Consider the following 23,390-nt stretch of genomic DNA (forward strand, 5'->3'; position numbering starts at 1 on the left):
CAAGGTGCTCTTCAGGAAAACAAATCACTCATGGAGTCAATTTTCTTTTCATCAGGAAAAATGGTCTGACCATTTTGTACCATCCGGAGGCTGCATTTTCACCTCTCCCCTGCCAAATTTTGAAGCAAACTGTTCAAAATCCTACCCATCTAACTGGTGCCAATGCTGGGGACACAACCTGCTGTCCTCTACTGGGGCAGGAGCTCCGCCAGCAAGAAAACATGTGACAAAAGCAATAAAATAAACTCAGAAGCCTCCGCTCTTGTAAAATACACAAAACCAGAGATTAAAGGCAATGATCAAGTGTACTCTTTCAGTTCAGATAAGAAACACTTCCCTGTACGTTCCCTAAAGTTAAACAGCTGAAGTGAGCTCACTTCTTACAGTGCTTTACGTACTATCAGGCTCCTGCTGCCCACAAGTGTGATACTACTTCTCACAGGGCTATTTGTTGAAGAAAATAAATTTGATCTGCAAATCTTAAAATGGTACTACAGGTGCAGAGATATTGGAGAGTGTGTACCTTTCAGGGATCAAACTAGGTTTGTTACAACAGCAAGATTTACAGTGCAACATTTAGAACATAAGATTTCAACCTGCTTTCTTTGGATGTTGAAGACTCAAAAAAATTGGATGAGCCAGATCTATCTTTTTTTTTTTTTTAAAGTTTAATGTACAGTTCTTGTATTGCCATTTACAGACTTATATGAATTTTGCCAGTGAGACAGCTTCTACAAGCAGAGCTGTGAGGCATCCTTGCCTCTGCACAGTGATTTCTTCCTGGTGTGTGGTGTGTTAGCATGTTAAAAGCACAGCACTTCTCAGAAAACACTTTGGCTTTCTCAGACACCAAACAGGTATTTGTTTTTATGCTTATCTCTGTATCTTTCAGTAACCGTCTTTTTATTTGTACATCTCAAGTGAAAAAAATGAATTTCGGTGTGGCTAAAGGAGAATTTATACATGTAATGTTTTTGATATTGAATAAAAGTTACAGCTGGTTCATCCAAACTTACCAGCTTTGTCTCAGTTTCTAGACTTAACTGCCATGATGACAGGAACAGGTGATGAAGGGCAAAGGAATTTTTCTTCACGTGCTGATCATTTCTTGTGAAATTATACACTTTGGTGCAAGTTTTCTCCACAGTCTGTGCACATAAGCAGGTTGTATTTCTAAGGGATACTATGGCTGTAACATAATCCTATGTTAAAGCAACCATTTTAACGAGTGAGCTGAGTTCACAGACTAGAATCTGTTTCATCAGCCTCTAATAATGTAGCAGATATACACTCCTCTATTATAAAGATCTTAAATACTTCAAAGGTGTTTACCATAAAACTCCTAATCAGGATTAGCTAAACTAGAGCTACCTTCAGCCCCACCTGGTTTGGCAGGCACATGCACATGCAGTGTAGCCAATTATTTTCATTGAATAGAGAGAAGAAGATCCAAGCAAAAGGAAGGACTTGGTAATCTGTCATATAACCTCTTTGAAAAGTTAGTTTTCTGTCTACCGGTTCATTCCAGCTGTAATAGTGACTACCAGTAGTGACCAGCTCACCAGTCCCACCTCTCTTTGAATAAAACTCAATGCCCAGCTCTGTACAGAACCACTTTCCAAGCCTTAAACCCCTCTGTATCTTCACCTGGGTAAACACAAAGAAATATGATAGTATTGTGATTATATTTATTTTAAAACCCCTGGCATGCATGTTGATGGCATAAATTGGGGGAGGAAAATACAGCTTTACAGAGTGACTCTTTTGTATTCTTCCTATACATAAGACACCACAGCAAGGGGCATAAGAGAAATCAAAAGAATGATTTGCAGGCTCATTGGGCTAGAAGTGACCGTCATTGTACTGGGGGTCAATGTGGTTTCTTGTTGGGAAGAGTTCACTAGCTTTCACATTTTGTATTGGATTTCTCTTTAATATAAAGGCAGGCCACAGTGAATACTTACTGTACAGTCTTTTTATGGAAATAGAAGGACTTTAAAAGGAATTTGCAGGGGTCTTCTTGGAAATACGAAATAACAACTCCATGAGCTCAGAGAGCATCCCCCTCATCTTCAGACTGCTGATAATACTCAAACATGAGCCATGTTGGGGCTGTGAAAGTGTTATGATAACAAACAGTGAACATTAAAACTCTTCTGAAAACGTCTTAGTTACACAAGGGTTCAGCATAATTTGTTTTAATTCTGTCATGGTTCTGTCAAGTTGAAATTTCCCATTTCATTCCAGTTTTTGTGTCATCTTTGCAATAATATTTCACTCTTCTTTTTACCAGCATGCTGGTTTTGGAAGTGCTGTTTCCATTGCACTGCATTTTCTTCAGCCAGGGTAAAAGATATTGATGCAGTGTCCTATAACATCAAAGTTTGTATCTACAGAACAACATGGAGGTTGACAGTTCATGTGGTTTTTCTGTTCTTTCCTGATTTGGACACGACTCGTTGTTGTCAGAATGCAGTTCCAGTTCCACTGATGATTTCTTGCAGCAGTGGTAGATGACAGCAGTGATGCAGATACTGATTTAGAAGCATGCAGACAAGATCCAAAACCACATTTCAAGCAGATGAGCAGCACTTGATCAGATGATGACCAATTTTGACTGATAATTAAAAGCTCTGACAATATTATCAATTATTTACCCTACTGACCCTGTCAATCAATTCTAAAATTGACAACTTTCATCCCAGGATTTTTACAAAGGGAAAGTGCAAAACAATCAGGCATTTTTCAACCTAACAACATGAGGCTGTTATGTTAAGAAGGCTTGTAAAACAGGAAACTACAGCAGCACTTCAGATATTTTGTCCCATGTCTGGGTCTCATCATTTTGTCCGCACCACTGGTGTCACTAATAGATACAAAGAGTGCAGGATCTATATTGTCCTGTGCAGAGAAAGGGCAGGAAAACAGGGAAGGTGACTGACCGTGAATGCCTTGGTGAACTGTACAACATAATGTCAGCTTGGGAGTATTCAATGGCTATTGCACTCCATGGTGCATCACAGATAGAGCAATAACTTTGGCTCTCTAGCCTACCGAAAGGCAGTAAAGAAGCTCCTCTTCCCTTTAAGCCTGTTTAGTTATCTCAGAATTTTTCAGTAAAGTTACAACCTGTGTGTTGCTCATTTCAGAGCTATTTACCAGAAGAAAACACCTAGGAATTCAATTTTTAGGGACTTCGTTCAGAGCCACATGATAAAAGACTTGAATTCAGAGATTTTTTTTCTAACAAGAGTTGAATATACTTGCTAACTGCTTGCCAAAATTGCCAACTGTTTGCTTCCTGCTTGCTTTATGGCTTCAAAGAATGATGGTGCTGCCTGTGCAACAGACCATGGACCTTTTATATGAATATTTTTAGGAGAAAAAGTCTTTATGTAGTCTGGTTCTTGGAAGGTAAGTACTAAAATAACAGCTAACAACCTGATCGGAAGTTGTTCTAGACTTTTACTCATGGTGCCTGCAATACTTTATTGTGATAGATTGCATCCTTGGTTATCAATCTTTGCACTTAGTCTACATGTGAAATTTATAGCTGACAGTAAATATTATACTTATGCCCAGCATCCAGCATCCAGCTGACTCTTCCATCCAAAAGAGGCTGAATGTGCAACAGTTTTCATTAAGTATAGTTACCAGTACCCAAAAGAAATGGTAAAAAGGAGTCTGTGAAGGTGCAAAGCTTAGAGCAGGTATCCAGAAGAGTGTGGTGGGTCCTTCTGTGGGGCTGGAGGGTGATGTGGGTTTTCAGAAGCCCAGCGTACTGCCACTCTCCTCAGCTCTGCAATTCTTCTCTCTGGGAAGCAAAACCAGTTATGCATCCATTCAAATGATCATGTTGCCACCTACTGAACTCTGAAAGGGAAACACTTCTTTTTTTCCCAACTGTACTAGGGTCACCAAAGGAACCACAGGGCTGCTGGAGTCAGTCCTGCCAGCTGGAGCTCTTCAGAAAAAGACACCACCTCGACAAAAGAACTGTAGTCCAATTCCCATTGTGTGCATTGTGAACCTCAGCAAATGCCATCAGCCTCTCTGCTTTAGTTCACTAGTTCTCAGTCTTGCGTGAGGTGAGACAGGAACATAAAGAAATACGGTTATGGGGGATGGAGGAATATATTAGTAATAGTGATAGATACTGTATGCATGAGACACATGCATACAGGGAGATAAGTAGGCTTTGAAGGGGTTTATAGTTTTCCTCTTAGTTATTCCATTGCTATTTTCTCTTTTTTCCCTTTTTTGGTGGGGTGGGAACTTTCCATGTCTATTCAGATTTAATAGTTGAAGTATAATATTTCTCAGACAACAATGTATGTAGGTCACTGGCACTCCCCTTAGTGCTATAAACTTTTTGTTTCCTCCCTAGTGGGACAGCTGTTCAAAATGAAGGCAGCAGAAATTCTGTTCACAGTGTTGGAGAAACATCTTGCTAAATGGCATCAGCTAATTTTCACCGCTTAGTGGAAAGCAGTAAGAAACTTTTCTTTGCCTTCACAGGAGAGAGCCTTTAGCAAAATGTCTGTATCTTCCTGAAAATCTGGGAGACAGAAGTACTTTATTCAGGTTTCAAAACTAGAAATGGAAGATCAGAAAACACAAATGCCTTCTCTTTGATCATGCTTTAAATTAGATGATTGTCCCTGACCGGTGAGCTGTTATAAAGCTTATTTCCAGAAAGAAAGCTTTTAAGGGCATGTTGATGGCCAAATTCCTTATCTTGCAATTTTCCATCTCTTAGATCAAAATGGATCTCTTTCCTAACTCCTCTGCTAAGCTTTAGCTAAAAGAGTCATTTTTTTAATTGTTTGAAGAAAGCACAAAAAATTCTGGAGACCAAAATAACACCAGTCCATGATGAGCAATAGCAGGTAAGAGCAGATCAGGACAGTTATGCCACAATACAGATCTGCCAGGTGCAAACCATTCCCTTGGTCCCATTTTCAAAGGCGCACTAGTTCTACTTTCTTCTGGTTTGTTTCAGAGTCCATTAAAAAGAGTCTGTGTTTCTACGCTGCAGTTTAAAATCCTTTCTAAGAGAATAAATTGATGAATTAATGTTTGCATCTGAAGGATGTCCCTGTGAAAAACTATAACATGTTTGCATTTAGCTAAACAAAGATTTAGCTGTACTTTTGATTTAGCTGTACTTTTTTTCTCCTGGATCATTTCTTTATGATGGAGATCTGTGCTTTCATTGGATATGAACTCTTCATCTGAAATGTCTGGGCAACTGTATCTGCAAATGACTCACAATGATATATATATATATATTTGGAGCAAAGAAAAAAAAAGTAATATTAGAGGTCTTAAAGATTTAGAAATGTTATCTTGTCTTCTTTAGCTTTGTGGAGTAACAGATAAGCATGTGATAACATAAATCTTCATGTATAATATAAGTTGTGGAAACAGTATGTGTCATACAGTATCCAGGTAGGAGGCTGAAATGAAATTGCACACATAACCTTATTTTGTCTGTGTATGCTTGATATTGGCACTTCAGTTTGAGGAGGAAGTCTCACGTATTTCACAAATGAGATGGGGACAGGAGTGGTTTCCCCACATGCCATCACGGTGGCACGGGCAGCTGTCAGGGCTGGGGTCTGTATTGCTGGTGCTGTCAGAGCATCACTGCTATTCATTCCGTCATTCATTCATTCCAGCAAACTGGGTGCTGGAATAACAGCACCGGCACCACTGTCTGTGAGGAGCAGGATAGGACGTACACTTTGGTGCTTAGGATGGCTTTGCCACAAAGCTAAGCAGGTGTCTACCCGTGAGCTGAGTGTCTGGACTCCTAGCAGGGCAGGGGAGGATGGTTCACTTGCCTTATGAATGCACTAACTAATGCCACTTGGGGCGTCTTAGTGCACTTGCCTGAACTCCAGCAGTTGGTCTGGAAGGCCTCAGATCTTTCATAGATCCTCTATCATAGCTACCTGAGCTGTCACAGTGTATCTGCGACACCCCCATGGGGATGCTGAATACAACCCAGGGCTAGCTGCAGATCCTTGCGCTTCTGCAGGGATGCCTGTGAGCCAGGCAGGACAGCCTGGGGTTTCTAAAACGGCTCTAGATGCCTCTGCTTAGGCAACAGATCCCTGCCTGAGAGTCTTCTTGAAAGACAATAATTCTCCTGCTCAGCTGACTGAACCCATTATCTCTCTGGCAGTGCTAGAGGGGTGCTGACAGCAGAGGACCTGGTCTCTGGAGAGTGGATCACCTTCAAGTCAGGTGAAGGTGGCTGCAGCATCCCCCCACTTCCTCGCCTCTGCTATCCTCTCCTTCCAACCAGCACTGTCTCCCCCCCCCTCCTCAATTTCTCTGGCTTACTTAGCTTCCACTTCGAAGGCTTTTTTATAACAGCCTCACAGCTTCAGGTGAAGTCCCCTAGCATTTCTTTCCTTGCCTCCCCATCTCCTTACTCAGCCCTTCCACACCTCCATGTTCCCTGCTCTGCACCTCCAGGATCCCTCCCCAGTCACTCCCACCTTCCTCTCCCCTCTTTCTCCCCACCCACATCTTGCTAAGACACCTGAACTCAGCCCACGGACCTGCCCTGATCCCCAAACGCTCCCTTGGCTCACAGATGTCTGTATGACACAACTCAGCTGCGACAAATATGGGCTAAACACTGTGTGGCATAGGTGGAGCAAAGCAACAACTGGAGGTGGAGAGACATGGCAAAACCAGACCTCCATCTGTTCGTGTATCCAGCCCAGGAAGGAGGTTGTTCGACTGTAGACGCCCGGCTTGTTCTTTTCTGCACAGCCCACTCCAAAGCTGGTGGTCCCAACCAACTTCCAGATACTCATATCTTCACATGCTAAAGGGCCCCCGCTATCTCCCTGGAGGACAAAGAATTAAAGCAAATGTCAGTGTCCCAGCAAGGGAGGGGAACGTCTATTTGGGGGAGTATAGGGAGAGGCATGGTCCAATAATTCAAAGTCTCCTGTTCTCTGGGTCCTGGGAAAAGCACATGTTACAGCAGAAGTTGGAGATTTCTTAGAGATGTGTGTTAGATCATATTTTTATTTCCCCTGTTAGCAGTGTAGTACCACAGAATCAATGTTGAAGTCTGCTGTTAAACAACATTTGGGTGCTGGGGAGCATGCCTGTCCTGCAGGCAGGGCATTGCTCATCTGCAGTCTCCGTGCCATGGTCTTGGTCTCTCACAGCTGCTTCTCTCAAAAAGCTCCTAGCTATTGAGCTGAGCTGAGCCAAGGGTTGCAACAACAAGCTTGGACCCTGCCTCCTTTCCTGCCTGCTCCTGCACGCAGTCTGGCACGCTGCTTTTCTGGTGCTTCCCAGACACTTTGCTAGGCAGATTTGACACAGTGGACTCACATCTAAGTAATGAAAACTCTCAATTTATTTTACTGAAACAGTTTCTCACCCTATGAGGGTCAGAACCAGCACCACAGAAGAAAGGGAATTTGGAACAAGCCTCTCTCTTTGGCGTGTAGGGTTCAGTTTGTCATTTGGAGCTGTATGCTGAGCATGCTGCCTTTGGGCAGCTCTCCCAGGCATCGTGTAGTGCTGGTGCCAGGCACCTTGCTAGGGGGGTTGTGCAAACAAGGGCTTAAATGAAGATGTGTGCACCTAATCCCTTTGCTTTGTCTTGTCCCACGCATAACTGGGACTGAGCAAGTCTGGAAACATGAAGTTCCTCCCCAGCCCTTGCTCTTCATCTGTGACTAGTTAAGTCAGTCCACATTAGTGTGTATGGGGATGAGACCTGCACAAGGTGGCCACTGTCATGACTCTGACAGTGATTTTGAATCATCACCACCCTGTGTTGTGAAAGATCCTCTGATCCATGAGCTATGATTTATGAACCCCTCTCCCCCAGAGTCATTACCAGTTGTCTGAGTTACTCAAACACCTCTCCCTTTCTTCCTTCCCCTGCCTCACTCTTTCCAAAATCACACACTTCTGTTTCTCTTATTGATATATGCTTTGTCTGCTTTTCACCAAGGGGTGTCTACACCTTGCAAGTCTCCAGAGATGCTCACAGTGCAGTGCAGTGCTATTCAGAGCAGTGCAGAGGCCATGGCCGGGGCAAAGAGTTGTCACTATGCTGTAGCACATGCAATAAAAAAAAATGTCCTAAGTAAAATTGGCTTCAGAAGTAGCAGATATGGTCCTCAGAAGAAATATAAGAAGGGAATTGTAGCACATGAATGTGTGCACAGTCAGAGATTGATATTCGTGGTAAACAGAGTAAATGGCACAAAACTGAATGTTTGCTCAAGAAAAGCCTGGGAGTGCCTGCTGATAACTTATCACTAATGTTTTTCCATTGCTGTTCTTAATGAGCACAATTGCAGTTTGGAAACTTCCATACCTGGCAGGTGTCTACCCCTCCCTTTAGGAAACCAGCACAAAGCATTGAAGAAGTTATGATCCCACCATAGACATCCCTGTGATTGCAAATTGCATTAGAAATCAGAGGAACACCTGCATAATTCATGGTGTCAGATGTATCACCTGTTAAAAAAACAAAAACAAAAACAAAGAAAAAACTCTCTATCCTTGAAATTAAACATTAATTCTAAACAGAAAAGGTTTTAGTACATGAAGAATTGGCAAGCAAGGATGAAAGAAATACAGTTAAAACGACAACATACAAGTAAGGCAACAAGGTGTCGCATCACTTACAGCATCCAGTAACTAGCAATTCTATAGAGCTGTGGATCATCACAGTATACAATATAATGTTGTACATTGTATATTTCTACTTCAAACTAGACCATTATTGAGAGTAATGAGCTAGTTGGACAGTCTTCAATACTAGTGCCAAAATTTGTTTCAAATTTATTCCCTGCTCTGTTAGTCAACAAGTCATCTGCAAACATCTGATTTATTTTATAAATATTTATTTTATTTTATTCAATCTGAATGGATCTTCTCTACAAATGGGAGTATTTGCACACTGTCTACTGTCAACTTATAGCTGACTTTTTATGTGGTAAACCTTGATTTCATTTTTTTCCTACCTTTCGCTATTATCCGTAGGTCAGGTAGCATACTGAACAATAAGAACACGTTAAATGCGATGAAAGAAGAATGATAAAAAACAATGACCTGAGAATTCAAGAATTTTCACATGGAAGTGATTCAGTATATATTATTGATTAATATGACCCGTGAGTCATGGTGACAAAAAAAAAAAAAAAAAAAAAAAAAAATCCCTTCTCTTACCTTCTCTTTATGGCATTATTCACAGATGCAATTTCTACATCAACCTGCTTGCCTGAAAATGCTTACACACTTTCTCCCCAAAACTGGATGGTTGATACTTGCATTCATGTGCTTTCTATGCTTGAAGTTTTAAAGGACATTCTGTTTGACTGAGGCTGAGTACAACATTGTGGACAGTTTTGCTGTCTACATGTCATCTTTAACATTTTCACAGAGTGTACCCATCCATTCTTTGTGATAAGCGTTTGTACAGCACTTTTGCAGTTCAGGATGAGCATAAAATTTAGGAATATGTTTTCTTTTCCCCCCAGATATCCCAGAAAACTTAATGTTGAACAATGCTCCAACCAAATCCTGTATTTACTGTATGTGAGATGTAGTGTAACCAACAGCAGCCCATTTAAAATACCTCCTTCCACAGTTGCTCCCCATCCTGATACCCAACACATTTTCCCTTCTGGGAACTGTTCACCAAAATTAGGCAGACAAATTGGTTCTATGTGACCTATTAAAAAAAAAAAAAAAAAAAAAAGAGAGAGAATTGCTTTTAAAATTCAGCAAAAAAAATTATATGCCTCAGTAAAACTTGAGTATAATCTTGCAGTGTATGAACACCGCCTGCTTCCCACATAAATAGCCCAGCAGTGCTGCAGGTCTTTTGTCTTATGGCCAATACCACATCTTTGGAACAATACTTGCACCAGGACTAATTAGTTTCAGGTATGAAGTGACAGAAGGAGGTATTGGCAGGTCAATAAATTGAAGAATGAGCTAACAGAAAATGAGCCATGCAGGCGGGTGACGGGCAGATCAAAGACTCCGTGGCACGCTGCTCAGGGAGAGAAATGACCTTGGTTAACCACAGCACAACTGCATGGCACCTCCTAACAGGTTTTGTGCCACGTCATGTACAAAGAGCCATATGTGCACATCTCTTTGCTCTGCTGTAAGGGCAACAAGACATCTGGGGTACTCTTTGCTTCCCACCCATCAGTTCATAGCATTTCAGTGCCTCTGCGCCCTGGGGCACAGAATGCCATGCCACATAATCAGTGTTTGATGCTTGCAGGGACAGACTGTGATGTGTCAAGATGAGCTGGCACTGAGCAGAAGGAGGGAAGATACAAGGTATTACTGGGCAATTCCTAGTGGTTCAGTTCTCCATAGTGCAGTGACCCCAGCTCAAAGCATTAAGTGTCCAGCATGGAGCCTCCAAGCCCCCCAGGCTGCCCCCAGGGCATAGCAGGTATCTTGCTCAGTTGAGGGGCCTTTCCTGTTCTTAACAGCCTCCCAGACCTATTACCAAGCAAAAGAAACCAGCAGTAGCCGAGATATAAACCAGAATGAAATCAAGCTTAATTTTCATTCAAAGTGGGAGTTTAAAGTATTTTGAGACAATTTATTTAGGAACTGACAATCTAGATGCGTCTGAGAGCACCAGTTCCCCTTTGCAGAGAGCTTACAGCGATTAGGAGGTTTTGGCAGGTGGTCATTTAAGTTCATACAATATTGTTACACATTATTTCAATTCACTGACTGTCAGCTGTAGGCAGCATCCTTTGAGAAAATAGAAGTGTTTTTAATTTAAAAGCATCATTGTGTTTGAACTGCCTTTTCTTCTCTTTGAAATTTAAGCTTGAATTTCAGCTTTAGACCCTGCTGGATCTCCCTGCACTCACAGAAAGGACATGATAAAAATCCCCACGATCTCCAAATAAAATGAGGTGGGGCGTTTATTTTAGATAGGAAAAATATTTAGAAAGAATAAAGTTAATGTTTGCCTATTATTAAAAACCTTCAGTAAGCCAATACCAGATCAGACTGGGAACATTTTGCAGAGCTCTGTGACCATGCTGTTGCTCTCTGTGCCTGAACACTGAGTACAGAGGAGTTCCTGATACTGAGGGTAGGGGTTTCTGCCAGTGTAATCTGAACAGGGATGGCTGCCTCACCATCACAGCAGCAGGCTGGCTACATCTACGCTGCACATCTCTCGTTGCTTTTAGAGGCAGTGGGGATCCACCTGCTCTGGGTCAGGCATAGGGCACCAACAGAAATTTCCCTGTCGGTACTAGGAAAGACCCGTCTTGCTTTTGTCTAGAAAGGCGAGAAAGTCAAGTGAAAGCTAACAGAAAGAATTACCATTGAGAGCAAGTGGTGCTGCCAGTTTCATCAGTGCTATATCATTTCCCATTGTCTTGGGTTTATAGTTTCGATGGTATATAATTTTTTCCACTGAATATGGGTGAACCTGGCTGTCTTGCTGAGTCACAAAACCAACCTGCACACTCCATGAGCTCGGCAAGTACAGGCTGAAACAAAGAGGTAGGAGAGAGTGAAAAACTGTCAAGAAAATCCTCAGGTTTTCTAATTGTCTCCTGAGCTTACAAACCACATAAAACTCTACAGGCAAATAGCTACGGTCTGCTGTACTTGTTAGCTATTAATATTGGCTATGTTTGGCATCTAATTTCAAAAGATGTGGAAAGGGTGACTCACCTTGGTAATGCACTGGGTCACTGGCACATTATCTGTGCAGCTTCCTACAGATCCGTGAGTCTTCTCTTGTCTTCTCCCCACCAGGCTAGCAGTGGGTTAGCGGCAGTGCTGGGGAAAGGCTCCAGGGATGTGGGTTGTGTTGCCAGCTCCCATCCCCATCAGCCTTTGAACACACTACAACCAACTATGTTGTGGGGGCACAGAGCTAAGGACAAAAGTCCTAAAATGCTTAATTCCTAAGTAATTATTTTTATGGCAACACAGGGCTCTAAATAGGATCTAGGAGTGGGAGTTGTCTGTTCCATCTCTTCTCTCTACTGGGTATAAAAGCATCCTACAGGACTTGCTCAGAAGCAGGCACTGGTGTTGTGGGTGCCTAAAAGTGATCAGACAAATCCCATTTTAGCTGTGTAAATGTCTTTGGTGAAAGTGGCCTGGAGATTGTGTGAGAGAAAAGAGCTCTCCTGCACTATTAGCAACAAACAGGACTGCAGGACCAGACAACTCTTCATAAATGAGAGGGCTATGTCTATAATTACACAAAGAAGAGGAGTCTAAATAACTGTTTATCATCTATTTCATCTATTTACAACTCAAAGACTACTTCAGTAGCATAAAAAGGAGCAGTGAGTATGTGGGCACTAAGCACAGTGCAACTTACTACCTTTGATTGATCCTGTCAATTTGAAGAGCATTGTGTAATTAATTTTGGAGTTCCAGAGTGCCAGAGCAGCCAAGTGCAAATTCCTCCTGAGCTGCTAACTCACATGCAATACACAGAAATTTCAGATCAGGATACCTAATATCTAGCACCCAGATGTTGTTTTAAGCCAATTTCCCAGGAAGCTGGGAGCGCCTAGAATATCTGAAAACTGGGGCCCCTGATTTGGACCTGAGTCTCTCTTCAGGAGATAACGTCTTCAGCAAAGTCTTGCACTCGTGCAAGAGATAGAAATGGTTTAAATGTTATGGAGCAAGACCATGAAGTAAGGATAACCCAATCTCTACCGCAGTTCATATTTTAAAAGAAAGCACAGTGTGTCTGCCCGCCTCTGGGGGGGCCACACACACAGACCCATTTGAAGCCAGGTCAGAGGGACACCCCAAGAAAGACAATTTAGGGACTTACTCGTAGACGCAGTGGGCGGCCGTGATGATCCAGCGTGGGGTGATGACGGACCCTCCACAGAGGTGGTGCCCATGGAACTGCAGGCTGACCTGCCAGGGCCACTGCCGGGGGGAGGCCGCGTTGCCCCCCACAATTCGTGGCCCGTAGCTGGCCCGCGTCCCACATGCTGCCAGAAAGCAAAGGTTAGGGTCCATGGAGGAAAAGAGGCATGGTTTTGGTCACCTTCAGCCCCTCTACTCCCAGCCTTGCTGAGGCTGGAATGTCTCTGCAGCAGGACTGTCCCCATCCTCATGGTCCACATATTGAGCTGTGGCTGACCCCCGAAGTTTCTCCTCCTCCCTCCCACCCCTGCAGCATCATGCCTGGCAGATGGCATGGGGGCTGTGGGGCTCACATCTTTTCCCCTGCAGACATAGTGCTCAGCTAAGCTATAAAACCTCCTGTTCTGCCCTTCATAAATGCACAGGGTCCCAGGGACACACACAGGCAGGCTGAAACATCTCGTCTTCCCTGGTGATTATTTTGACATTGTTTTTTGAATTTTGATATCCCTATGTGAAAACTAGCTGATTTGGAGAGGTGTGGGATGAAAGTTCAAATGTCAGGACAGATTTCCCTTTCCCTGATGAGATGTCAAAGACTTGTAATTACAGTATCAATCCATGGACTCAACTCACAATCCTTAGATGTTTACTTCCTACTGTGATTCTCACCAAAACGCCCCTGCTACTTGATGCTCCCAATCTGCCTTACCAGCCTATTCTCACTTTCTGAAATTCTTTTAAATTTTATATAAGAAATGTAATTTTTCTTCGGTGTGATAAACTGATGGCATAGTATGCCCAAACTGATGGCATAGTATGCCCAAAGTACACAATTCCTCCCATTTCTTGTCATGCAGTGGATGAAGACGGAGAATTTCTGATTTTATTTTCACTTTTCCTGATTCTTACCCAAACATTTTAAGATGATCACATTGCCAGAAGTGCATTCCTCTCTAAGATGAAAAGACAGTGCAGTATTAGTTCCAATTTGCAAATACTATTTTTTTTTTAATATTGTGTCATATCCCTGTACTGCTATGTGCAGGTAAATATAAGTAACTCATATATTGAAAAAGGTGTAAAGTCATGTACTCATCCAGTCTGCTCAGGGCATTTAGCTGAAATACTTAAATTAGGAACTTAAACACCAGCAGGAGCCTGCAGACCATATGCTGCCCAGCTGAAGAGTGGTTGGTTCACTCTTCCACAAGGTGGGGCTCATCAGCAATTTTCAACAGGTGATCTGTAGTCTCCTTGGATACATAGCTTGCTTCTCAGTGAAAGGTAACTAAGGAAAATAAGCGATTGTCAGGAGGAAGAAATGGACCATGAAGGGTTTATAAACCCACTGGGAAATATCTAGGGATCTGTAAACTGAAACAAACAGCTTCACAATGGAGAAAGATAAGTGCCTGGTGTCTATCCATTAAAAAAAAAAAATAAAAAAAAAAATCATGGGACAAATAGGCTTTTCAAATAGCTCATTTTAAAGCCTTTGTTGATTTTAATGGGCACTGGATCCGACTCTCAATTTATATTCCAGCAAGACTGCTACTAAACCTTGGTCTATAATGCATAACAATACCAACCACTTCCAAAGTACTACATGCCTGAAAAAATAGGCTACAATCTCAAGTTTTAACAATTCTCCTTCTATTGATTGCTCTCTTTCTGCCAGGATGAACAAGCTGAGGCATACCTGAGGTTTGTTGCGTTGTGCAGAGATGTCACTTGATCAGCTGATAACCAGTGGCTAAGGGATACAAAATGTCTTTGAAACTGTTTTTCAACTGCAGCCACAGGCAGGTAACCTGAACTCACGTAACTGCAAATAAACCATAAACACAGCTTCCTCAGACAGCATTTCAGTAATCTATTTAAATAATTCAGCGTTTCTGCTAATGAAAACCCAGTGTAGAAACCACAATAATCGGATTCTGACACTTGATAAAGTAATCCTATCCTCTCCAAGAAACACTTCTTATAATGTGCACGTATTTTTGCCATAATCATGTGTGGAAGTCACACATGCCGAGAGACATTTAGCTTGCAGAGAAAGTAAATTTTATTCTAATATTGTAATAAAGCTTTTATTGTAACTGGCTGGCACATTTCCTGAAGCACTAACAAGCTCATTGTCTCCTTTTTCTAGAGTTACATTTTGCAGCAGGGAGGATGAATAGTTTGTAAGTTTTTCTTGTCTTTTTTGTTTAACAATTAAGATGTATTTTATCCTAAAGGCAACAAGAATTTATTTAAAGAAGCTTTATACTGCTAACTATAATGTGCACAAATCAGAAAGATGCCATTGTAAGGAATAACAGAGCATCACTGCAAGTCACAACTTCGAACTCTTTCCCAATTGTGTGAAAGTTTGTGAAAGAAATGGTGTTTTCCAGAAATGGGATCAATCCAGTAAGAACCACCTTATCAGGTTTTTCTCTAATTGTGAGGTGGACCTCAATTTCTAACAGATGTCATGACATGAATTGTATATAAAATTTTCCTACAGAGGAAGTAAAAGAAATTGGAAAAGCTCTTATGTTTTTTAATGCCTTTCTGACAGGCTGTTAACCACTAGAAAGAGAAGCAGGATTCAGGCACCTGGACATCATAGGGAAGATTTAACCAAACCATTGTATTTAGCCATCATTCAGGATTTATAGCAGTAATAAATGGTATTTGCAATACACAAGTATTCAAGACTATTTCCCACATAATCCCAAATCTTCTCAACCATATCATTCACAAAGGTGGATTGTTAAGTCTTTTTTTTCTTTTAAAGCACAGACTAATACATGGTTTCATTAGAAAGCTTAAAAACCTCAGAGTTTGTTCAAAATGCCATGTAAACTTTCTTCTATTTTGCGTTCATACCTTGAGAAACCCAGGTGTTTGCAGGTAGTATTTCCATATTCTGCTTTCCAGTCATCAGAGCAGACTGTTCGCCAGGATCCAGAAGTGAACACTTGCAGCACTGCTTTCTTGCCACTCAACCTGACTTTGAGATTCAGGAGAAGAAAAGTCTGAGTGAATTGTGAAGAAGAACCAACAGGTACACAACAATGTCAGTGCACCACCGTGACATCTATATTTCTTCGCTTACTGAGTTTTAACTACTTGTCTTTTTCATCACTTGGATCCTTTGATAGAACGTTTCTGTGCTTTCCCCCCGCCCCCCCTTAAGGAAGGAAACTAAGGTATGCTGAGCTAGAACAGCCACGAGAAAGAAGTCTATGTTCATGGAATGGGTAGGGGATGCTAGCTGTAATACTGCTCAGCCAGACCCAGTACACTTGCCCTCCAGTAAGCCTAAGCAAGACTTGCTGACTGCAGTAAGTTGGAGTGGCAAGTGCTTGGCACCAAGAAAACCTGCAATCAAGATAAGTGATGAAGAGTGGTTGGCACCTCCTGCACAGCACAGCACAGCACAGTCAGAGGTGCATGCACTTGCACCCAGATGCCCCTGGGCTCCCATGGAGTGTCCTACCTGCTTCCCTCTGCTGAAATGATGCTGGCATGTCTGAGCTGATGAGTGTGTAAAGGCTGGGGAGAGGAGACATGCACAGTTTGTGAGCTCAGCTCCCAAGAACTCCCTCCCTGCACCAGCCTGACTCTGCTCAGCACAACCCTTCCTTGTTGGCGACCACAGGGCTGAGCCACCCCATGGAGCCAGCACTGCTGCAAGCTGTGCTGCCTCCATCCAAGAGACTGATGGGGAAATACTGCAGGAGGCCCAGGTGCAGAACCATCACCCATGGTCCCTTTGTCCTGCATGTCGCCATGTCCTCCCCACCCCTGCACCAAGCTGCTTCCAGTCCACAGAGCCTCAGAGGAGCAGGAGGCACCTTGACCTGGGAAAGGGCATGTCTACATGGTCTTCCCAGGGAGAAGGGAGGCCACACACACGGTCACTGATGGACAGGTGCAGTGTGCCCATGGGCTGGGGTTATGGCATTGCAAAGGCACACAAGAAAAGCAGACACATTGCCCACAGGCTCCACAGAGGCCTGAAGCCTCCCTGGGAAAAACATGCCAAAGGTTGAAAGTATTATGAGGGGTTAGCTGGGGCCAGAAGCTCATGGTTCGTGTCATTCCTTGTATTGCACAGATAGAAAGCTGTGCTGCCTCCTCACACATAGGTACACAAGTCAGAATTACAAATGCACTGATCTAAAAATCAGTTATTCTCTTTACTAATATTAGAGTGCTTTCCCTCCAGTAGCTGCAAACACCACAGTCATCTTCCATAGCACAGGACAAGAAGGGACCATTTAAAATGGCCCTCTGATGCCCAAAACCCTTACTCAGAAACTCAGGCATGGGGGCATGCATTTCACACAGGAAGAAGCAAACTCTGTGCTACTCAATTCACAGAAGGCAGTGCTGGTCTCTCTCATAATGGGCTTTTGCAGTCTTCAGAACCAACACAGTACAACTGTGTGCCAGTGTCTACAGAGAGTGCTGTATATACACACTATAAGGCAGTGATATTATAACTTGCAGGCAAAGGAAATACTAGCAGTCAAAAAACATCTAGACTTCTAATAGAGAAACATGCTCGATATGGCAGTAGCAATATTCAGAAATCATTCACATATGTCTTAAGAGCAGTGTGATTTCTCATAAACTCTAAATCAATACCTCAGAGAAATTGTTCCTCTGAAGTGGTGATTTAGATAAACCGTCAGTATCTCTCTTGTCTCACACAAACTCTTTACAACATGCATTTCTTGATAAGATGCCAGATGCTACAAGAGGAGGTAGGAGGGATTTATAATCAAATATAAATTACCACATCCGTACTCATCCTCCCCTTCTTTACAGTTGAAGACACCGTTGCACCTGGCTGTTTTCTGGATACACTTAAAGGATGATCGGCAGCGGAACTTCCCAATGCAGTTGTATTGGACTAGCAAGAATGAAAGAAAACAGGGTGATGAGAACACATTTGGATATTAGTTTAACACATCTAACTTCCATTATCTGGCCAGATTTCTGTCTTGCTAACAAAAAGACAACTCCTGTACTCTAGGAACTTTTGAGATACAACCTGGAGGTTGCTGCATGGTACTGCTAAACTCATCCATTAGTAATGACTTGTAGGATGAGTCAGCCTTGCTGTATGTGCTGACTCCTTCCCAGCTCCCTCTACCCAGTTTATATTTCACTCCAGAGCAAGTTTCTGCCTGGTGCCTCAGCCCCTCAGCAGCAAAGCAAGGAGGCCCTTGCAAAATTTGGCTGATGCCTCAACTTCCTGCAAGCTTATCCCTGTGGCAGCTGTGAAGGCACTCCTCTAGCATCAACACATTTGGCTCCTAGACCTGGGCAGGTCACACTTTCCAGTCACAACTAAACTCATGCTGTGTTTTTGTTTCCTTTGTAGAAGTTTTTTGTGATAGGGGAAAGTTCTTTAATTCTTTGAAAATGAACTTGCTTAGAGAAATGAATTACAGGACAAAATTATGGCGTGTGCTGCCTGAAGCCTCTCCCGGTTTCTAAACTCTTAGCTCACCACCCGAGAGGAACTGGTGAAGTTTTACTAGAGAAAAGTTTCCTGGAGGTGCAGGTTTCCCAGTGTTGTAAATATTACAACAATCCTTTCTTGAGTGCCAGATCTATTTTATCCCTACATGTAAATAAAATTTGAAGCCATCACATCAACAAGATTTTTAGTTCAGCAAACAAGCTGCAGTAGCAGTTTAATTCCATTATAAGTAAAGGGCTCATGAAAAATTAAGCATTTGAATGGTTAAGCGAGAACTTAATGAATAACTAATTGTACTCACCACCCAGGCCAATGGCAACTGCTAGTATTACTGCAAGGAAGAAACCACAGATATATGGAAAGTATTTTAGGGAGAGAAAAACATGGCACATCGAAGGTGGTTCAATATCTCCTAGAAACCAAACAGAGAGAACAACTTTTGTGAAGTTAAACCAGCTTGAGTTTGCAATGAGAAAGGTTTATCAAATATTAAACTAGATGGCAGTAGTAACCCCTGCATACACTTCAGGAGCTGAGCTGACCTGACCCACAGGGGTTCGGATTCCCCCAGCTCAGGGGCTGAGAAGGCTCCAAGTGCTTTGTAGCCGGCTGGTGCTCTCAGACACCCCTTCAGCCTTTGCCTCATGAGGGATCTGCATTGTGCCCTTACAGAGCACCTGGCCTGTCCTCAACACAATTGAGAATATGAGCTCTAAATTTTTATTCTTGTGGGCTACATCACACTGCAAGCTTTAGAAGTATATGAGCACCTCTCCTGAAAATGTGAGTTCCAGTATGAAAATGAAATTCAGACCTGATTGTGTAATCAAACCTGCATTCAGGGTACAGGTATACTCTCTGAAGACTTCAAAAAGCTCAGGTGGATGAATAAATTCTTTCAGTGGAAGTAGCAAAGAATGAACTAGTTTGAGTCTCCTCCTTATAACCGTTCCTGTCTGTGATGACCCCTGTCTCTTGCCAGTACCGAGCCTATGGTCCCAGTGCTCCCTCCAGCTGTAGCCCCAGCTGGATGCTGCTCTGAACATTGTGTCCAGAACAATAGAAATCCTGGGATGAGACTGGAGCCCTTGTGCACCAGGGAGTTAAGTCCCATGTACAATGCATTCCTCCAGATTTGGGGTAAGAGAGGCATGGAAACAAATAAGAAGAACCTAAAGATTTGAACAGGAGCAAGGATATTGGAAAAAGACAAGACTAGTTAGTAAATAGGTGTTCAAGACAAGGAGAAGGAAAGTCAGTGGTTCTTCTGGACTTGGAAGCAAGGTTAACTAAAAATGATAGAAAGATAAATTTGAAAAAAAAGGACCCCCAAGCTAGTCTTGAAAAATGTGGGAAAAGGTGATCTGTTTAAAGATTTGCTGTAAAGACAAGGAGAGAACTGAGCAATGGCTCAAGGGTGAGTTTTGAATTTTCAAGGAAAAAAGATGCATCTGAAGTTAAAATATGCATCAGTAGTAAATTCTGAATACATTTCATGAGCTGGACCAGTCCTGCTCACCAACCACCTCCATACCTGACCTCAGTTTAGAGGTATTGTCACTCTGGAAGACAACAGATTCCACTGAATATAATGAATGGTTTACTTGTTTCAAATGTATTCTGATATACAAAGGACAAACTATGGGTAAATAGCATACACAGCTTGGTCATGGGTGCATACAGGAACTGGCAGAACCTTGTCTTCAGTTTTAATTCATGCAGCTCTTCACCCCTCATTCTTCAAGCTTTGAATCTGAGATTGGCAGACACAATCAGTCAAAGATGTGGAGCATCTCACAGTGTTTATAGACTCACAAGTAAATCTCAGCCTACACAGACTCTCTCAGCAGCAGCTGAGTAACTGGTTTTGGCAATGATGCCTGGTATGCCAAAAATCTTAGACAGCTGTAGTAGCTAATGGACCTGAAAATTAAACTGCTCTATCTTCATCCTTGATGATCAGCCTGCCTCTGTTGAAGTTGATGGGAGTTTTTGCCATTAAAACTATGGCAAGTAACAAACATGCATACTATTCCTCCAAGGCTGCTGTATTGTATACTCAGTTTTTTAATGGACCAATTTCCAGGTTTGTAAAATTTCAAATAAGTCATTTAAAAATGTGTCTGAAAAGTGTGGGCAGATATTTGCTTTGTGGCTGAAGGGTGTGAATAATCTGTCTGTGAAAAATGCTTGCGTAGGCAAGCAGACACAGGATGTCATCACCTGTTAATATGCTGGCAAAACTCACTGCTGGGGGAATGAGGTTGTGTTTCTTCTTCCTCTAGGTGATTGCTTTCTCTGAATGAGTGTGCAAGCATAGTTTTGCAAGGCTAAAGACCTACATAGCCATTTAGATTACAAAGGTCAAAAAGCTGTGCAGTATCCCTACCAGGTCCATCTGCGCTGGGGTCCACTTTTGCTTGTGGTATGAAGAAAAATCTCTTGAAGGAAAACTGAATTTCTGGTACTGGCGGTTCATCTTCTGTAATAGAGATGATTTCAAGACTTCCAGTAGTGGGATTTGTCTCTTGTACCTGACTCAACAGGAGAAAAAAAAAAAAAAAAAGATAATCTCCTTGTAAAATGTTATCAGAGAATCAGAGAATCGTTCGGGTTTGAAGAGACATTTAAATATCATCTAGTCGTCATGTGCCCTGCCCCCCCCCCCCCCCCCAAAAAAGAGTAGGGACGACTTCAACTAGATCAGGTTGCTTAGGGCCCCATCCAATCTGGCTTTGAATGTTTCCAGGGGTGAAGCATCTACCACCTCTCTGGGAAACCTGTTCCAGTGTTTCACCATCGTCACTGTAAAAAAAATTTATTCCTGTATCTAGTCTAAATCTACACTCTTTCAGTCTAAAACCATTACCCCTGGTCCTATTGCAACAGGCCCTGCTAAAAAGTTTGTTCCCATCTTTCTTATAAACTCCCTTTAAGTACCAAAAGGCCACAATAAGGTCTTCCTGAAGCCTTCTCTTCTCCAGGCTGAACAACCTCAACTCTCTCAGCCTGTCCTCACAGGAGAGGTATTCCATCCCTCTGATCATTTTTGTGGCCTCCTCTGGACCCGCTCCAACAGATCCATGTCTTTCCAGTGCTGAGGACTCCAAAGCTGGATGCAGTACATTAAGTTATGCACTCAACGTTCATGAGAGGAGCTTACAATTAATTTACCAGCAAACTACTGAAGTTAATTTTTCCCCAAATTTGTCTAAGCACTGGTAGCTACTTTTAATAACTCACACTGGGGGTGTGAATCCATCCCCTGCTCCTTAATTGCAATAGGAAACAAGAGAAAAACTAAAAAGTGTATGACACCTGCACAGCACCTGACAGGATCCTCATGCAGCAGCACACCACATTTTACTTCAGAAAACCTTTGATCACTTTCTACACAGTGAAAAACAGTTAAAACGGGCCACACTAGGATTCAAGATAAATAGATTTGAAATGTTAATTTCTGACTCTGCTTCTGCACACCATCACTGGCAAAAGGATTCAGACTTTTGAACTCACAGTGTTGTGAAATAGGTCCAAGTTTGTTAAAGACAGTGGTGCTGGTAAGATGTAAAAGCAGTGTGTTTGCAGAGTCAGTCCCAGAAAATGCTTACAATGACACATTTTAGGGAAAAAATATGTTTTGTCTGTGACACTGTGTTTTTAAGTCACCTGGAATATCTTTTAACCTTTTAGTCAAAACCTGCAATAAGGTTTCTGCTCTTTTGTTTGATAAAATTTCATGTACATTTCAAAAAAGAACATAAATTAAATTTTATACAGAATCTGCTAACTTTAAGGCAGCAAAAAGGACAGCTTGCTGTATGTGATTTTTAGATATTTTTTAAAGCCATTGAAGTAGTGCATAAGTTGTCAGGATACAAAATAGCATTATGAAGTATACTACACAAAAGCTAAAAACTGATGCATCTTTTATTTAGAGGATATCACATGCTCCCAAAGCTTCACTCACCTCTTCCTGAGAAGTCATAGTTAAAAGCAAAACTGTTTTCTTTCTTCATTATCAAAAGAAACCAAAAGGAAATTCTGAGGGTGCTAAGCCAGTCTGCTCTGGAAAGGTTTTCACTGAGCTGCCCGTGGCTGGTTCAGTCATCTGTCACATATGGCATTATGGCAGCAGCCTGGGTAATTCAACCTGGTGAGGGGTATCGGGTAGCTCTGGATGGCATGGCTACAGAAAGGGGAAGATAAAAATTCAGCATGCTTTTTAATTAGCCTAAGAGCATCAGGTAATATTGTAGTATTTGCAAGCATTTCTGTAACCCCTCAACAAGGGAGCACCACAAACTGCATAGGCTCCTGCTTGCCTGTCTTTTATCAAAACTCACGCAGCTAAAAAGAGGAGCCTGCCCAGAGCTGTGGGTAGCAGAAGGCAGAAACCCCAGGTGCTTCATTGCTTCAGCACACAAGGCCCATAGGCTCATCTGGCTCTTGCTTCGCTTGGTTTAGCCTTTGCTGTGTGCTTGCAGCAAAGAGCACATTTAAAGAGGATTTTTGAAAAAGACCCGATGCTTTAGTTATGGATAAATTTTATAATTAAATATGGCACAGTATTTTGGAAATACTTTGCAAGCTGTATCTCCTGTTTCTGAAGCAACAACTCATTTGTACTCTGGGATTTAGAAAAGGAAAATATATGCTCAGCTTCATAAACTGCTCAGGAGTAGTAATAATTTGGCTTGTTTTTTTTAAAAAAAAGAAGAGATACTGATGACAGAGGGGAGGGTAGGGGGAAGAAGGAAAAGAAAGAAAGCAGACAAGAATGTATAAAGAAAGCTGCACTTTCTGAGTTGCTCACAGTGCTCTGATGCTCTCTCCACTGGGCTTCAGAGACAAATGGTTGGAGAAGCAGCCCAAGCTAACCAGGTGCCCCAAGGGGAACTTCAGCCAAGTGGGAGAAAATGAGGACTCGTTTCAGGAGACCAAGCAGCTTAGGTGATCGTCTCAGTCCATGGGGTCCTGTCCTCCCCAAGGAGCTCCCCAGGGAGCT

At 42.3% G+C, this 23,390-nt stretch overlaps 1 protein-coding gene across 1 annotated transcript; it reads right to left on the minus strand.

Annotated features, from left to right (window-relative positions):
* Window positions 1-3,601: 3,601 nt before the first annotated feature.
* Window positions 3,602-22,444, minus strand: TMPRSS3 (transmembrane serine protease 3). The gene is made up of 13 exons (XM_074929335.1): window positions 22,353-22,444; window positions 20,772-20,916; window positions 18,684-18,794; window positions 17,690-17,806; window positions 15,772-15,895; window positions 14,594-14,719; window positions 13,804-13,847; window positions 12,851-13,016; window positions 11,365-11,534; window positions 9,632-9,727; window positions 8,366-8,508; window positions 6,714-6,866; window positions 3,602-3,814 (listed from the first exon to the last, which is right to left on the minus strand). Exons 1-13 carry the CDS (start codon window positions 22,368-22,370, stop codon window positions 3,794-3,796), a joined length of 1,434 nt encoding a protein of 477 aa, XP_074785436.1. The 5' UTR covers window positions 22,371-22,444; the 3' UTR covers window positions 3,602-3,793.
* Between the last annotated feature and the right edge of the window lie 946 nt (window positions 22,445-23,390).

The sequence above is a fragment of the Athene noctua genome, chromosome 1 (genome assembly GCF_965140245.1).
Source record: "Athene noctua chromosome 1, bAthNoc1.hap1.1, whole genome shotgun sequence".
Classification (NCBI taxonomy): Eukaryota; Metazoa; Chordata; class Aves; order Strigiformes; family Strigidae; genus Athene; species Athene noctua.

What these genes read in the sequence shown, in the direction of transcription:
- TMPRSS3 (XM_074929335.1), bottom strand. An exon ending in CCCCAGCGCAGATGGACCTG is followed by an intron (nt 18,795 to 20,771) that starts GTAGGGATACTG and finishes TTTGGTTTCTAG; the next exon opens with GAGATATTGAACCACCTTCG. An exon ending in GATCATCTTAAAATGTTTGG is followed by an intron (nt 13,017 to 13,803) that starts GTAAGAATCAGG and finishes GCTTTCTGGCAG; the next exon opens with CATGTGGGACGCGGGCCAGC.